Source organism: Dreissena polymorpha, chromosome 8 (assembly GCF_020536995.1).
Source record: "Dreissena polymorpha isolate Duluth1 chromosome 8, UMN_Dpol_1.0, whole genome shotgun sequence".
NCBI classification, from domain to species: domain Eukaryota; kingdom Metazoa; phylum Mollusca; class Bivalvia; order Myida; family Dreissenidae; genus Dreissena; species Dreissena polymorpha.
The window spans coordinates 46,447,907-46,466,042 of NC_068362.1; the positions used below are offsets into that span (position 1 = coordinate 46,447,907).

The 18,136-nt window shown below is 34.4% G+C and overlaps 1 protein-coding gene across 1 annotated transcript; it reads right to left on the reverse strand.

The window, feature by feature from the left end:
• Positions 1-9,176: 9,176 nt before the first annotated feature.
• On the reverse strand, positions 9,177-10,936 carry LOC127842480 (collagen alpha-1(X) chain-like). Its single transcript, XM_052372009.1, has 2 exons — positions 10,429-10,936; positions 9,177-10,197 (listed from the first exon to the last, which is right to left on the reverse strand). Exons 1-2 carry the CDS (start codon positions 10,913-10,915, stop codon positions 9,764-9,766), a joined length of 921 nt encoding a protein of 306 aa, XP_052227969.1. The 5' UTR covers positions 10,916-10,936; the 3' UTR covers positions 9,177-9,763.
• Between the last annotated feature and the right edge of the window lie 7,200 nt (positions 10,937-18,136).

An 18,136-nucleotide genomic window follows, 5' to 3' on the forward strand; every position in this document is an offset into this window, starting at 1 on the left:
TCGCCAACATTCCCCCATATGGCAACAGTTTGAGTTCCTTCCATTGTCACCATGGCCGTAAATGCGAGCAATGCTGTTCCTATTATGAACTATAGCGGTATGTATCTCTCCATTCGTGCAGGTCAAAGCTGTAAATGACAGCACGTAATTGCCGGATTGCGGGGCTATGAAAACGCCGTGTAGAGGATGATGTTCTGATTAAAACCGATATGTTCTTGTCGGGCGCCCTTTATTGCAGGAAAAGCAACAACGGGATGTACTGCAATAAAAATATGATAGAATAAAATATACCTTAATATTATGTTAAAAATGGCTTTAAAACTCAGTGAAAGTGTTAACCATGACGATTTAATATGTTATTAATTAATAATGTCAAGACCTGTAGAAACATTTAACGAAATGGAGTATACGTATAACACAACAGCTTGCGTAAATTTTGAAATAAAGATTTATTTACAACTTATGAGCGCTAATTCAATCATAAAAACTAATCGTTACTAACGAGGAATTGATCGGAGTTTCTTTTCTAAAAAACAGGGTTTTCTTTCATCATGACCGCTCTTGTTATCGGAAGGCAAGTAATGATCTATTGTAAATGTATGGGTATTTTAGCATACACCATCATGTTCATTTCAGTCTTGTCGATATTGCTGTAAGACGGTGTTTTGTCTCTTTCATGAGCTACATATGTATCGTCAGACAATGACTCTTGAAGCGAGGCTAGTATATTTGCATACAATTGATTGATTTTTTTCAAGTGCATCAATTCTTCGGTTATATTGCTCATTTTCCCTTTTGAGCATTATGACTCTTATATGAGACAGCGTCGTTTATGCTTATAGATCGGCGATTCTGTTCTCGAACGAGATAATTTCTTTTTCGAGTGCACCAATTTGTTTTTCTGAAATTTCTTGTTTTTCTTCTAGCACGGTAAACCTGAGCAATAAATCTTGGAATTCCAGATCTGTAACAACTTCAATATGTTCAAATCCAAATATGAAGCAGATGATACAAAGTGACATATCGGTCTTCATTTGTGTAATTAACAAAGTACCACGGATTTGACGAAGCGTACATAAGCAGTACTTAATATCTATCGTATCAATGTTGACCCAATATGAACAACAAATGCAGGCATGTCCCAGCTAGTTCTTTTGACTTAATATCAATATATACCTGATATTTAAAAACAGATGCCCTTCCTTAAGTTTAATTACAAATATCGGTCAGCTATATTTGTTTAACATCTGGTGAAATAACGATGTTTTTCCCATGGGTCTTGTAGGTTTCGGTTTGTTACCAACACGGAATGATCATGTTATTTAAATAACTTGATACGTTATAAATGTATAACATATTGTTTAAATATTTATATTGTTCAACTTTATGGTCCATAACCAATTATATAAGTGATCCTTTAGAGATATTACATTGCATTATGTGTGACAAACAATGTCAGTCAACCACTGTTGTAAAGCTTTGGCTGCTTTCTATTTTAATAGACATGATACTGTAGTTTACGTACTCTTGTAGATACAATTTGGTTACTACCTCTGAGCTGTAAATCTACGTCATATAATACAGGACACATTGTGCAGAAACGCCCACAATAGGTCTGGAATCTATATATATCTAGTTCCGATTTTAAATAATCATTATCTCAACTAATATAAAATCAAAAGGAAGCTCTGAACTGATTACAATATAATTAATTAATCATTAATAGGTCAAACTTGCGCTCAGCGCAGCTACTTGTTGACTTCAAACTTTCGCTCGGGACCGAAAATTAAATATGTCAATTTTTTACTCAGCACCTCTACTTGAAGTGCGAAAACTTGCGCTCAACGAAGCTACTTGATGAGGTCAAACGTGCGCTCAGCACCTCTACTTGAAGATGTCAAACTTCCGTTCATCGCCACTACTTGAAGACGTCAAACTGGCGATCAGCGTCGCTACTCGAAGATGTCGAAAACTGCGTTCATCGCCGCTTCTTGAAGAAGTAAAGCTTGCGCTCAGCGCCGCTACTTGAAGATGTGAAATTTGCCTTCATCGCCGCTACTTAAAGATGTCACACTTGCGATCAGCTGTTATGTTAGATAAGATCAAATTTGCGCTTAGTGCCGCTACTCGAAAAGGTCATATTTGCGCAAAGCACCGCTACTTGAAAACGTCTTACCTGCGAGCAGCACCGCTTCTTGAAGAGGTCAAACTTTCGTCCGTCGTCGCCGATTGATGAGCTCAAACGTGTTCTCAGCGCCGCTACTTGGAGATTTCCAAGTTTCGCTCAGTGCCGCTACTTGAAGATGTCGCAATATGTGTTCAACGCCGCTTCTTGAAGAGTTCAAAATTTCGCTCAGCGCCGCTACTTGCAAAGGTCAACCGTGCGCTCATCGCCGCTACTTTAAGATGTCACACTGGGGCTCATTGCTTATACTAGAAAAGATCAGCTTTGCGATCAGCGCCTCTACTTGAAAGGGTCAAACTTGCTCTAAGCACCGCTACTTTAAAACGTCTTACCGGCGCGCAGTTCCGCTACTTGAAGAGGTCAAACTTGCTCCATCCCTGCTTCTTGAGGACCTCAAACTTGCGCTCAGCGCCGCTTTTTGGGGAGGTAAAACTTGCACTGAGCGCCGCTACTAGAAGAGGTAGCATATGCACTCAACGCCTCTAGTTGGCTGGGAAACACTTGAAGCATTTCTGAAATTTCCAGTGCCCCGGCAAGGAATTGAACCACTCGACTACCGCACCGCACCGCCCTAAGCTATGCTAAGTTAATATAGCACTTCTAGTGATGTCATACGACTGCAGTCCTCGCTGCGAACATTGAGTATGAAATACTTGAATATAAAGCACAACTGGTCCGTCATTTGTATATAACTGGACTCAAGTTTTAACAGACACTAGATAGATTTGTAACAATATTAAGCTTATCTTAGGTACTAATCAAATAGTGTTATACCAGATTTACAACGATTGCCAACGTAAATCAGTTTACATTCGTATACATGTCTTGCTGAAATTTTATTCAAGAGTTTATTCATTTTACCATATGTGCAAATATTTCTACTTTGAAAAATAAAAGCCAAGATTTGCTTAAGTTACATGAGTTTAAACGAAAGGTTCTTATTGTTCATAAAAGTCGAGTAAATATCATATTTGATCTCGCGAGGACACACTTCTCCACCAATAACGAATAGTCGACAAGCACAATAACAATGTAAAAATGAATTTATTTGAAAATATTTCTTCGTAATGATGTAAATGCACCGCTCATAAAAAATACCAAATTTACTGCAGACATTTGAATCTCGTTTGAAGTATAACTCCAAATCATCCACGTTCATCCCTTGATGAATGTCACCATAAAAAATTACGTCCACCGTAAAAGCCACTTCAGGACAAATAGAGTTTACCGAAAATAATATTATTTAGAGGGTGGGTATTTTGAACCGCCACTTCATCCCCAGCATTCAGCATAATGGCACTGAAAGCCTAAAAGCCTGGTAAATTCTTCCGTTGCCACCATGTCCGCAGATGCGCGTGACAACGTTTCCATTCTGAACTAACATCCGGATAACCGTATCCATTATCCGGATATTCGTATACTTGCATAAGTACATTACGAATGGCTACTATCAACGATACTTACAATATTACAACACTGTGAATACGTGATCAAAGTCTGTAAACAAAATAATTTACAATATAACGGTGTTTTGTTTTCAGCACAAACATTTAAAAAAGACATCGTAAAACTAAAACAAATACTAGAAAGTTACAATTTATAAATTGTTCATACATTTGATAAATTCAGAGCAATTATAATTGCACTCACTTAGATGAACTGACCTGGGGATTTTCTTCATACAACTGATTGCATCTACCAAATAACATGTTTAAACACTGTTGCACCCTTTCGTTGAAGCCAAGAAAAAAAGACAACACAACAAAACACGGAATCACAAGTGGGAAATAAGGCAACTTTGTTATTATCACTAAGAGGATGGTGTACTATCAGGGAACCCGTGAAACAAACAGCCAATAAACGGATGTATTTCAGTCCGTCAAAGATGTCTGGTATACAGATTAACGTCAAAATATAGGATGAATAACACAATGTGCTCAATAATAGTGATACGTTTTATTACTATTCATAGACAATCCCAGAATCGATAAATTGACCGCCGCCATATTGGCTATCACTTGACCCGCTGAGTCAGACGGTATTGAAGAATGTGGCAGATTACAGCGTAATCATAGTGTACACCCGTTTTATTCCAATAAACAGTACTTAATGACTTCGCACAGTAGGATTGAAAACAATTGAAACATGAAACCAAGTGTCGATCTGTTAAACATCGTTAATCAATATAAGGTAAATAAGAAATATACACGATAGATTTATAAAATATGTGTCTCTGCAACAATATTCAGTGACAACACGTAATGTTTAAGGCCAAGTTTGCTTTCTTAAGCATTCCTTTCAGTAATGCCTTTGTATACAATTTAATGATTTCTTTATGGCATCAAATTATTGAATGAAAATTATAAAGTTTATAGAAATATCTAAAGTCTGAAGTAAATGTTGTAATCTTAGCGTAAATAGTGCCGAAAATATTAATTGGCGAAACTTTGAAAGATTTCAGACCGAAGTAGAAAAAAATATTGAAAAGTAGATATCTGCCTTCGTTTAAGCCTGTATTATTTCTTATAAAATGCCGTACTTCTATAATTCCGTGAAAAACTCAATAAAAAACCGTGTAAGATTAAAGACCGAGGCCGACTTTTTTATTGAAAAGAAATATTTTTGTTTGTCTTAACATTGTTCATTTCGTTATAAATATTTCCTTTGTAAGTGTCATTTCAAGGGTAATATAAAAATCTATAGCCAAAATGAAGTTTGTGATTTTTAAATTGGTCCGGAAATATTTATTAACGAACCTCAGTAAGATTTCAGATAGAGGCAAACTTTTTTAACTAAATGTATGTATTTGGTTGAGTCTAAAACTAAAATGCTTTTGAGCAATTTCTTTTTTTTTTAATCGCTCTCAAGCTAATACAAAAATCACTAGCCGGATATGAATTGTGTGATTCTAACTGAGCAAGTACAGGAGCTATTCATTTGCAAAACTGTGTAAGATGTCAGAACATGACATACTTTTTTTTATTGAAAAGGACATATCAGCTTTTGCCTATAACTGTCTTATATAATTATTTAAATAACGTTTTACATACTATATATCAGTGTTTAAAGTCTTAAAAAAACTTGTTTAGGCTGTTCTGAATATTTTCTAAACTGATTTCATTATTTATTAAATTTTCTTAATACTATCTAAATTCACGATAAACATGTTCAACATGAACAATATGGAGCCTTAAATAAACTGGAATAGCTCCAACTGTGTTCTCTAGATTTACTAAACTTGTGTCTTAATTCTTTATTTAATTTTTGTAATAAAGTCTAAATTTACGATTTAAACATAAAAACACGAAAAAAAGTGATTTTGCTTCGTTTATTACGGATGATTAATTTCAGTAAGATAAAGGTCTTGAAAATAAAACATCAGCGATAAAGGAGCGAACGAAACCGCTCAATGGGAGGCGATGTCCCAAGTGTTGATTAAAAGCGTTTATGGGTATGCCCGTGACACCACATGTCTGCACATGTGTAGATACCGTAATTAGGATAACATCATACGTGTCGCCTTTAAATAACATGTTAAATGACAATCACGACCTTATTCTTACCAGGGACCTTTACAAATAGGTCCCGATTCATGCTGAGTTTTAATACTCTTATTACTCTAAATGAATGCAGATGAACCTTATTTCTACTAATTACGTAATAACTGATATTAAAAAACACGAGCTATTATTTGATTATCAGATGGATAACAAAAACTATTTAAATCTTCAAATATATTCGATAAGATCGTTTTGCCTTCTTGTTTTGTTCAGGGACCTATACAAACATATATGTCCCTGTTTTTTTTTCTTCAGTACCGTTTTGGAGGCGCGCGCGAGTATTCAGGGGCGGTAACTCGGGAGTTATCAATTTCTGCGATTGTCTATATGCTTGACTAGCATTCGAATATCCGTTACTATCTACGAATATCCCATTGAAATAACATAAACGCATTTTTTTAATAGTCAGACAAATGATCAGTTATTAACCGTGATGCATATCTTTTTATTACAGTCGTCGTACTGTATAGTAAAAGGGTTATTAACCCTCATATATATATGTAAAACATAATGATATAAATGAATTATGTATTTACCCAGTTTAAAATATATATTTACGCTCGATTTCATTGAAAGCCTAAACTTATTGAAACGCTCTATAGTCCGTTTCCTTGGAAGACCCAGCACTTATTGGGTGGGATCGAAAGAACGCCCCCGCATATTGGATAAAAGCCATTACCTCTCGGTCGATAGATTGCCACCATATCCACTGCGCACTGGCGAACTTTATTTTTGTACATAAATTAACATGTAAAATAGAAACGCACACATGTATTTCTCGCTTGAAACGTGCCCCAAAATAACCTTTTCATCAACGTAGCATTATTGATTGGCAAACTCAAACCTTTACATCAATTGTTAAAGTACAAAAAGGACATTTCTAAGCTTAATGCAGGTCAGTGTTTTTGCCCTTGGTCACGGACCCTATTTAATGACCTTTAAATATGTATTTATATTCAATGTAAATTAGTATGCAGTACTTGGTGCACATATCTTTGCCTATAACTGACAACTGTCCTACTTGAATGAGCTTAGGTAGAGAATTGCATAATACTATATTTCACGATCATCCTCTACACAAGTGGCCGGCGTTCAAACCCCTTATTCTTTATGAAGCTTTTAAATAGCAAACGTTTCAATCAAATGTATCAGTTTATCACGATGTTCATTTCAATATATGAATCTTTATTTTGACATATAAAGATATAATGGAGACCGTGAAAACACATACTGGATATTGTTCGACACTGCGACAACGGTCTGTTAGCGCCTGCGATGCGTTTTGATACATTTGAGCCGTGTTCTGGGAAAAGAGTTGAGATATGTGAAAAACGTATCGTCCCATATGATAGGTTATTTAACAGATTTTCATGCTGTTACTAATGTTCGACTTTTGTTATGCTGCGTATTTCTGACTGTTGTGTGATACATGCTGCTATATGCTGCTGATATACGTTGCTTTATATGTATAATAATTGCAGTTTAGTGCTATGTTTAATGTAAAATCATTCAAATAACACGCAAACTAGTAATGTTGAATTATATAAAAGGAAATATATGACAAGATTATGACAGTATTAACAGATACAATCACGAACTACATGACGACAGCTCTTGAGTCTTATCTCGATAAATATTTATACTGTTCCATTCTCAAAATTTTATCAAAACTTGAGATCAGACCGCGTCCTTAAAGAGATCTTTTCACGGTTTGGTAAATTGACAAAATTGAAAAAAAGTTGTTTCAGATTCGCAAATTTTCGTTTTAGTTAAGATATTTGTGAGGAAACAGTATAACTGAACATTTACCATAGTCCAATAAAGCCATTATATGTATCATTTGACGATTTGAAAACCTAAAAATTATAAAGCGTTTCAACGCGAAACGATTGAATAATTTGGAGAGTTCTGTTGTTGTCGTTTACATTTACGAAACTACGAAGACTGCTTATATGAGGTATAAAATACTTAAACTGTGTATACCCGGCGAAATAGCCGAGAGGGCTAATGCGTTTTTACTTCAGACTAACTCCAGGACTCCGGGGGTCGCTGGTTCGAGCCCTGGTACCGGCTACTTTCTTTCCTTTTTTAAATTTTATTCTTGATTTTTTACTGGAGCTTTTAAGATCCAATGTTTCCATTTATCAATATAAAGCATTTAATGACAAACTCCAAAATATGCCAACATCTGTGAAAAGGCCACTTTAAACTTGAGATTATCAAATCTTGAACATATTGCAAAGCATCGTATCATAACGTACGGACATGTATCTGTGCCTAAAATCTACGAGAATGACCCTGATAATTTTCGTTAACAATCCTTGCGTTCGTCGAGGAACTACGGTAGCATAGAGGTGACATTCACTCCTCTTTTTTTAAATTGCACTCGTCTTTTTTCTCGTTGCCACGAGTTAGCTATGCCGTGGCCTCGAGTTACAAAAAGAGGAGTGCAAAACTAAATAAAAGAGGAGTGCAATTAAAAAAAGAGCGCTGCAGTAAATAACAAAGGGTGCATTAAACAAAAGAGGAGATACTTTTAGCTATCTCGTGGTCACGAGTTAGTCGGCCGATCAAATTTTGCGTAACATGTGCAAATATTCTGTACGCATATATATAGCTTGCCAAAGCGGGCTTTTACTGTGATGGTAACTTCCCTTTGTATAAAAATCACCATGAACGACTATATGGAACAATTTGATTGGCTGACTAACTCGTGGCCACGAGTTAGCTAAGTCAGGATCTCGAGATAGCTAAAATTCTCCCCTCTTTTGTTGATGATTACTTCCCTTTGTATAAAGATCACCATGAACGACCATGTGGAACAATTTGATTGGCTGACTTACTCGTGGCCACGAGTTAGCTAAGTCGGGATCTCGAGATAGCTAAAATTCTCTCCTCTTTTGTTTAATAAACCCTTCCTTTATTGACTGAACCGCTCTTTTTTTAATTGCATTCCTCTTTTATTTAGTTTTGCACTCCTCTTTTTTCTATTTCGTGGCCATGATATAGCTAACTCGTAGCCACGAGTTAGTAAGTCGTGACCTCGAGTTACTTAGTCGTTGTCACGAGATAGAAACAAGAAGAGTGCAATTTTTAAAAAAAAGGAGTGAATGTCGTCTCTTTGCCACCGTAAGGAACACACACGAATTGGAACTTAGTTGTTCATAGTTTCGACTGCAACCATTTAGATACAGTACAATTTGATGCGCTATTACATGGTGATCAGGATTAATACTTGGTCGAGTCTGGTCTTTTTTTATAGCATGCCTATTTTGAACCTTTTCAAAAGATCTTATAAACAATCATATTGACACGGACAAAGTCAAGGTCTGGTAAAACTAGATGCGACCAGCAAGATGGGTTCTCGGTTAAATCTATGATTATAATCATAACGCCATTCATGAAAGTATGAACACAGCAATACATGTAGATTCCTTGTGCAGTTATTGTATTCAGTAAAACAAACAAAGTTATTGTGCATAAACAAACCTGGAGACCGTTTCAATAAACATCGTTATAAACATTAACGATACGATACATTTTTCGAATATGCATAATTGCTCAAGTCCATATCATATGTTTAACAATTGTCAGTACTTAACTACTTACATTGGCATCTTTAGCGCCGTATATATTCGTATATATTTGACGAGCCTAGCGAGCTAGTTCGTCTGCTTATTAAGATTACAAAATTATCTCGTAAATTAACATTATCGTACGATCGTTTATGAAACGGACCCCTGGTCACATTTATATTGAAAATATAAAACGAACGTCGAGTGCAAAGTTTCTTATATAGAATAGTCGCATAGAACTGTTATAATTAAACAAAACGAATGGACGTGTAACCTATGTTTGTGGAAATATATTAATAGTAGAGGTCTTCTGCATTATGAGTGATTGCATAATTTCAAGTAACATTAGTTTAAATAAAAACTATGTATATCTATATTTTGGCAATATACATGTATTTGTATGTCATCACATATGTCTACGTAAGTCAACATAAACATGTGTATTATTGCGGCAACAGTAAAAAGCCACTGAATGATGAATACAGTCCGCCAACAATAGTGAGGTCTGGAATGTCGATATTTTGAACAGCAACTTCATCTCCAGCATTCAGCCTAATCACAATCATCTGACTGCCTTGGTCGAAATATCCACTGTTTCCATGACCATACATGCGTGCGACGTTGTTTCCGTTGCGAACAATAGCGGTATGAGACATTCCATCACTGGTCGTCGTTACAGCTGATGACAGAACATAAAGGCCGGCTTGTGGTGCTATGAAAACACTATGAATAGGGTCATACCCGCCTCCTTCATTTGTAAGAATCTGCTCAAAGATGATGTTCTGATCTAAGCCAATATGTTTCTGGTTAAGGTTTTTTATTGCAGTAAAAGCAACATTTCCTTCTGAAACAAATCTTCTGCTTCCGCATGAATGTGCTGCAATTAAGAAACAGCAAAATCAAAACCCTAGTTTCTATGATCTTCATGATTAAAAACTATAAATTTATATTTTGAATAAAGTGAAACAAATATGGGAGTTCGTGTTATTATTCGAAATAAGACTAAATATTCATAGAAATGTGATACATATAATACAGACGTGTGATAATGTATAATCACATATTAAAATGTATATGTGTTCAGTTGGTATAATACAATGTTAGCTACCTGCAGTTGATCGAATTTTCTTGTCGGTCGAAGCAACTTTCCGTTCATTCTGGGTGGTCTTGTCCATAGGTAATGTGTCATTCGTTTCAATAGTTTGCAATATTATGTCAGGTAGCGCCATGTTTTTTCTTAACGCTTCGATTAATTTGTCAGACAGTGTCTTTCTTTTTTCATGCTCTACAAATGTTTTGTCCGACAGTTTCTTCTCGAGCGCGATTATTCTTCTGTTAGAGATATCATTTTTCCTTTTAAGCATATCAACTCTTCTGTCAGACAGTTTCCAGTAAGTTTCTAGATCAGCGATTCTGTTCACGTACGAAACAATGTCTCTTTCAAGCGAGCCTATTCGCTTGTCGGAAATTACTTGTTTTTCTTCTAGCGCAGTAAGCCTGATAAATAAAGCTTGGAATTCCTCATCGGTAACAGCTGATATATGTACAATTCCAAACATAAAACAAACTGTACACACAGACAATATGATCTTCATTTTAGAAATGAAGTGCACCACGTAAAGGACATTATCAGTACATAGTTATCTTATCAATTCGTTTAGTCACAATTTTCACAAGACATACGTATTGACACATAATCGTTCACCTGGTTCAGTACCATTGTTTCATTGATCCTTAAGAGAACCGGCTCTGAATTAAGTTTGAAAAAAAAGTCAGTACATTGTTTAAGCATTCTGTCTTTATCTTTTTCAGTCGATTTAGTTTATGTACATATGATAGGTTTGTTGTGGCAAACATTACTGATTTGATACTCTACTTTTTAAATATAAACGAAGCATTGCGTAAACACGCTTTCAATTTATCTGGAATATACAGAGCGAATTGAGATGACGAGATATTCAGGTTGAACTTAATTATCAATATCATTCAAAGACATTTTACTTGATAAAGATGTTCTGCATTCACTTGAAATATTGACCTTACGTGCTTGATGTAGAATAAACAATAGGTATGTGGTCAACGTGAACATTAATGCAATCATGAAAAGCATGCATTATGGCGATTCGAGAATGTCGTCCGATGTTATTGTTGGATGGGGAGGTACTTGTGCTTAGCACTCTTCGCATTGAAAAAATACATGGCTGAAAATCACAGCCTGACATTGCACGATTGTCTACTATCCGCGATTGTTGATGCATGGGGATATTTACGACTAATGAAACATGGGAATCACAAGTATCATGATTAATTGATGCAATAATTAACAGTTAGCCAATATTGTAGCTAGTACAGTGGTGGCTTTTTGTAGCTAGTACAGTGATGGCTCTTTATTTAATCCTCAAATGTCTCTTAGTGCCATGGTTAGGCGTGGTTATGGCGAGTGAATTGCGAAAGCCAATTTTTTTACCAGCTGTGCTCAGTATAGTTTTTCAGCAGACGTTAGCATTTAAATACAAAACAAATTGTTTGATAATCGGGGAGGACAAAATTGCCAATATTTCAAGTCATGACAGACCTGGGGAAGCAGTTGAAGTATCTCCAATACATCTTCTGTATTAGGTCAGACTGTAAGGAACCTTTTTAAGTACACATGCTTTGAAGCTTACGCAACTGTTTGCCATAGTCCGAGAGTATCAGGGTAGGGTCATCGCCCGGGAGAATAACACACGAAGTCAATCACTTATATATCTGTTGAAACGCTAAACAATTCTATCCAGACCATACGGACCATAACATGTAGAAGCGGTTCTGATGTTGAGAGTGAAAGTTATGACGTAATATATAAGCGTACGTACATATAAAATCCTGATAAGTTGCTGTTTTCCGGGGTTTTATTTTGTTTAAATCGGATCTCGCAATCTTTGCATGTGCCTATCGTAGTTTTATACAGACATGTATAAACTGATTGTGTTTTAATGAAATTCAGCACATATAATTTAATAGCTGCTAAATAGTATGGAACATTATGTAGGGTAGACAAAACTATATGTGTGTTAAGACACATTGGTTTCATTATATCTAATACATATTCATGTTCAACAATATGATGTATCATATTTTGTATTTTTCTGGATGAGATAGTCGTGTCAGTAAATGGTACAAATGACGAATGGCGATGTAAGTTTAACCCATATGTTTATCTTTAATTTACCTTTATGTAATTTAATGGGTTCGCCATTCGGCGGTAATAAGTCCTGTCTACAATTCTTGTCAATGTTCAGTGATTTATAGATTTAAATGGTGTACGTGTATCCATTAAACATTAACATCAATACCCATCAAGTTAATATTATATTGAACCACTAGTCGTTTGTATTGAACTGTATCGTGGAACGATACAGTTTTTCAAAATTGTCATGATTTGTATCTATTCATTTTCTTTGTAATGCTTTCTGGCTTGTTTTGCGTTTTGGTTATCATATACATATGCTATTAAAGTTTGAATGACATGTTCCTAGGCGGTGATTCTATTTGTATTCATGTGTGGGTTATTGTTTTTTCTTCTGTGATGTGTCGTATAGGTCATAATCAGCACATTAAGGGCATCAAAATGAGGATACATTTCCCTTTCAGCTCAAGCTGGAATTGCATGCGGTATATATTTAAATTGATGACTAAAATAATTACTGGTGCTACTGTATAATCAATAAATTATACAAATACTATTTTATGTATATATATATATATATATTTATATATATATATATATATATATATATATATATATATATATATATATATATATATATATATATATATATATATATAAGCTCGATTTAGGTATTTGGGACATTTGTCTGAAAACGTACAGATAAGAGCTGGTTTAGCCACAATTTTCACCTTATTGCAAATGCCGCTGTCCATTATTGAGAGCCACACATAGGTGAATGTTTCCGACCGAAGTAGGTCTGTGTATAAATGATTTTGTCGTTAAAAGTACGTGTTAAAACCCACGAACATTGAACATGAAGAATTTGGTTTCATTATGAAACAACTGTAAATAACACAAGCAATACTGAAAATAAAGCAACATTATAAAACGATTAGAGTTGTTACCATCTGCTAGCCGTTTATTGCAGACTAATCGCATTGATACAATATAAGCCAATGAATACAACATAGCGATGAACATGAACATGATAACAGCCTCTTCTCTGCTATAGAAAGTCATGGCAGAGCATGGGGGTTAAATGGTTTTAAGGCTTAACGAACCTTACGTGCCCCCAAAATATATCACAAGATAAGCACGTCTAAATTACAATATACTCCATAGCATTTTAATTCCAATTAAACAACACTACTATTAATTATATTTTTTTAAGTAAAATTAAATAGTTCACTGTTTGGTATGGATTAATTAATCTTTCGTCAACAATGAAATATGAATGTATTTAGTTAAATTTGATTTAAATTAAAAACGCATGTCGCTTTCCAATTTAAGCACACACATTTTTAATTTTGTGCTTTTTGTCGAAAAGTGTTTACGCATTTTATGTAGTGTTAATGTCCCTGATTATATGTGTTTTTGTTCGTTTTTGTTTGACGTTACATTTTACACTGATCGATTCAGCAAGTATTAACTGTAAATTTTGTGAAAATGTGATATACTTTAGTGCAATTAGTGTTTTGAATGTTTATATGAGTGATTGAAACAACCACGAGCCATCTTGGAATCGATTTTACTTTAAAGTACAAGAAAGTTGTCATGCCAGTTTATTCCGTATCCTTCCTTGGCATCGATTTACTATATGAAAAACGCACCAAAAGGGAAGACACCACTAAACGCACTTACTTAGCGATACAAGTATTAACGCTGTACGTAAAAAGGAAATTATATTAATTACACAATTAACCTATTTTTAGTGACAACGCTCTTAAATTGTGCTAACGTCTTGTTCAAATACTGCATGTAAATAAATGCGTTTTCGTCAAGAAACATGTGTTTAACTTCGCAATTAACTGTTGTGATTCTTTCTTTAAATGAGAAACCAAGTCGGTTCTGTTACTGTGAATAGAAATAAATAACACAAATTATACATAATGACATTAAATTAATTGCAAAAACCCTGTTTAAAGTATTGTAGATTGCAGTATGATTCGATCAATTACATTGTTTGCTGGTGTCCAGAAAGAAGTGGGGGGTCGACAATTATCGTTAACGTGCCTTGTCGGAAAAGGGAATTAGAAAAAAGAAAACAACATTACTATATCTTAAATTATAAAACTGTTTAGGAATCACACATAGCCGATGTAAGTCTGAAATAATTTTACTGATTTTCTCATAACTTGCTACATTTGCACCAAATCTACGCCATTGATATTCAACTTCAAGATGTGGGCTTTATAAGACAACAATAAATTAAATTTCTTAACAAATATAGGAATTATGAAACTCTAAAAACATAGTTAAAGATACATTCTTGTTACAATTCTCGAGTTATTTGTTGAAAGCAATAGATCAATTGCCTATAAAATACTGGGCAATATATATAAAAGTCTTGAAAGGTAATAATCATTAATTGAAACACTGAATAAAACATCAAGTTTGCATCGCAAGTATTGTTAAATTACGACAAACATTTACGCACGAAACAAGTTTTGACATTCGTACTGATTTCGCGATTAAAATAGTCAGTCGACTTCAAGGCATAATAATATATGAATATAGGAATAATGAAACTCCAGTAAATAATCACAAGATAATATTACTTAGAAACGCATAAAAAGAAGTCATTTCGTCAATTACATTTTATTGAACTGTTAAACATACACACATGCATAGTAGAAGCCATTACATACCCGATCAGAACATATTACGTTATTTTGTAAATAAATATTTGAGGATTGCGATGAAAATAATAATAAGTGTAGTACATGAAAAATGAAATATATATATATATTTTTTTTTTTTATTTATCTAAAGATAAAAACTAGTTTTATTAAAACAGAATTAGGCGTTGTCTTAAAGCGACGTTATCAAAAACAGTATTATCGACATATTATTATAGTTTTTTTCCAGCATTGATACTGCAAACCAAGTTTTATCTATGCAGGTACTTTTATGATTTTTATGACTTAAGATTTGGTAACATGATTGTGCTGTTAGTTAATTAGACGTTCGTTTTGACGTCTAAACATCACAAACGCATGTTTTCCATATGAAAACTTCTCAAATAATGTTAAAACGTTTGCACATGTATATTTAAATGGAGTTTAAACTTTATCTTTCCAAATGTTCATTATTAAGTAAAACCCTTAACAATCTTGTTTAGGCATGCATCATTCTAAACAAAAGTTATTGATTATCATATTTCACTGATATGTCAATACTTCAGTATCTACATACAAAAACAAGAAACTTACATTAAACTACTATTCATATAGTATACAGGTTCATCTTACATAACAACATTTGAATGGTAATTCGGTACAACAATGAAGGGTATGTATTTGGGATCACAGTTTGTGCGCGAAGTTCCCTAAAATTAATGCCCTGAAGTGCACTTCGCTAAGGCTTGTAGATGTTAAGTAACGATACAATTACGCATATTGATTATGAATGATAGTGTATAAAGTAAGTTATTGTTAAACATATTGTTTAAACGTTATGAACCAATTTCGCTTAAATACTCTAACTTCATACACTATTTCATATTGGTACACCGTATTTAATTATCTTTAATTGGCTGGTCTTTTCTTTGATAGTTTAAGCATCTCATCATAAGTGATCAAAACATCGGTTGATTCCGTATGTATTCGTGATATGTGCGTTGCATTCGTCATATTTACGTTGTTAGCTTAGGACACTTTCAATTGAACATGTTCCTGTCGGAACTGCTGCGCACGTTTCCATCGAACGTTTCAATGTGTATGAATATCTTCACATCTGTAGTTAAGTGAGAACACGATAGGCATCATAAGATATAGGATTCACAATTGCTTGTTGTCGATGGCTCGGCCCGTTTAGGCTCTCGCATATATTTTGGTGTAAAAAATATGTGTGGACTTCGTAAAGCTTTCGTTTAAAGTTTAAACAGCAACACTAAATCTCATTGAAAACTTCGTCGAGTTGGGTTCGTTATTGTTTCATCGCATTACGTTACATATACATAGCATTTTTTGTTATATAAGACAATTAACAATATTTTGGCAACCTTGCTCTCGACGACCGTTGTCGCTATTGGCGATAAAGGCAAACAGTGTTCCCATTTGAAAAGTATTTCAACGTTTTACGTTAAACCTTTTTTGGTTTTTATTTATAAAGTTTACCTTGTTCATAATATACCCACTAGACTTGAAATTGCACTGAAGTAAAAAAATGCAAACAAGTATTGAGTACACTAGATTAATCGTTGATGTTCGTCTACAAACGGGCTGTGCAAAATATGATCGTTAATGTATTGAGCAATTGAAAAATAAATGTTATTACGTCACGTGATCATGCCGTAGTTTTACCTGATCAAAGTGCGATGCTTACACTCTCTTGTATGAACATTTTCTCATTTGACGCCACGTCAGTAATAAATATTTACATTCACTCTTAAGTTTCTGTAGAAAAATGAACGAGTTCATTTTGCGTAACCCGTAAGCCAGCGATACCGCCTTCGTAGGTGGAGCTTCAAAAATCGGACCAATGGTTTCAAGACGCTGACGCGTAGTTATACAGTGACCAGTACCGTGATCGCACTACTTTTGTAAATATAGTAACAAACATGAATAAACATTACCCGTTTGTTTACGTTTGTTTCTTTGATGTTTCATTTCTCGATGTCTCGATTTATCCCATCAATTTTCTTAGTTGTCAAATATTTCTGTAAAAATATAGTACCGAACCAGCTTTCCGTATTTTATTTTCATCACTTGAATACGCAATTTATTACGTATCTTGTGTTACGTCATTTCGGAGACGAAACATTTTACGAAAACAATATGGACGTGGTGTATTGTTTACAGTTAAATATTTGTTTAAAGCATCGAACGAATCCAAAACGTATTTCGGTTTGTGTGTTAGTCATGCATAACCCCTTAAGAACAGACACTGGAAGTGTATATCGTTGTAACTTTATTGTTATTAGCGTTGGATTAAAGTTGCCTCTGAGGTAAGCGTGTCGTTTATACTAAATTTAGTTTTTATGACCCTGTCAAAGCTTAAATAATGGCATTAATCTATTCTACAGCACAGTTTCAGCTGCAATCGATGTTTTAATTTTCCAAATAATGTGCTACGTGTAATTATAATTAATAGTAAAACTTCAGAACTCCTTTTCTTCGCGCAGGAATAATGAATAACAAAACCTTTAGGGGCGGGTCCTTGCTGTTCCCGAAACTAAGATTACAACATGTGTTGCCTCCCTAAAAGCATACAATTCTGGGTTGTTTTTTATGCTCGAATATGTTTTAATTGTTTCAAATCAAAGCAAAAATACGTCCGAAAAATAAGAATCAATCCTTAAATCATGAATATGGAAGGAAACAACTAAAAAACATAACCAGCATGGCTTTCTATTTCCCCAATGCTTAAGTACCTGGACATTAAATCATTAATTAACCATAACTTTTTGTTCGTAACAGAGATTTACAACAAGGTTTAATAATGCTTATACGTGTATCAATTACTCGTACCAATATTCTAGCAAACGCTCAAACCTATTCTAGCATCCGCTCAGAACATACAAAATATCAATAATGTATTTCATTATTTCTAAAACTCCTTCGATTTGTCATTTTAATTAGTATACATTGCACAATTTAACGTT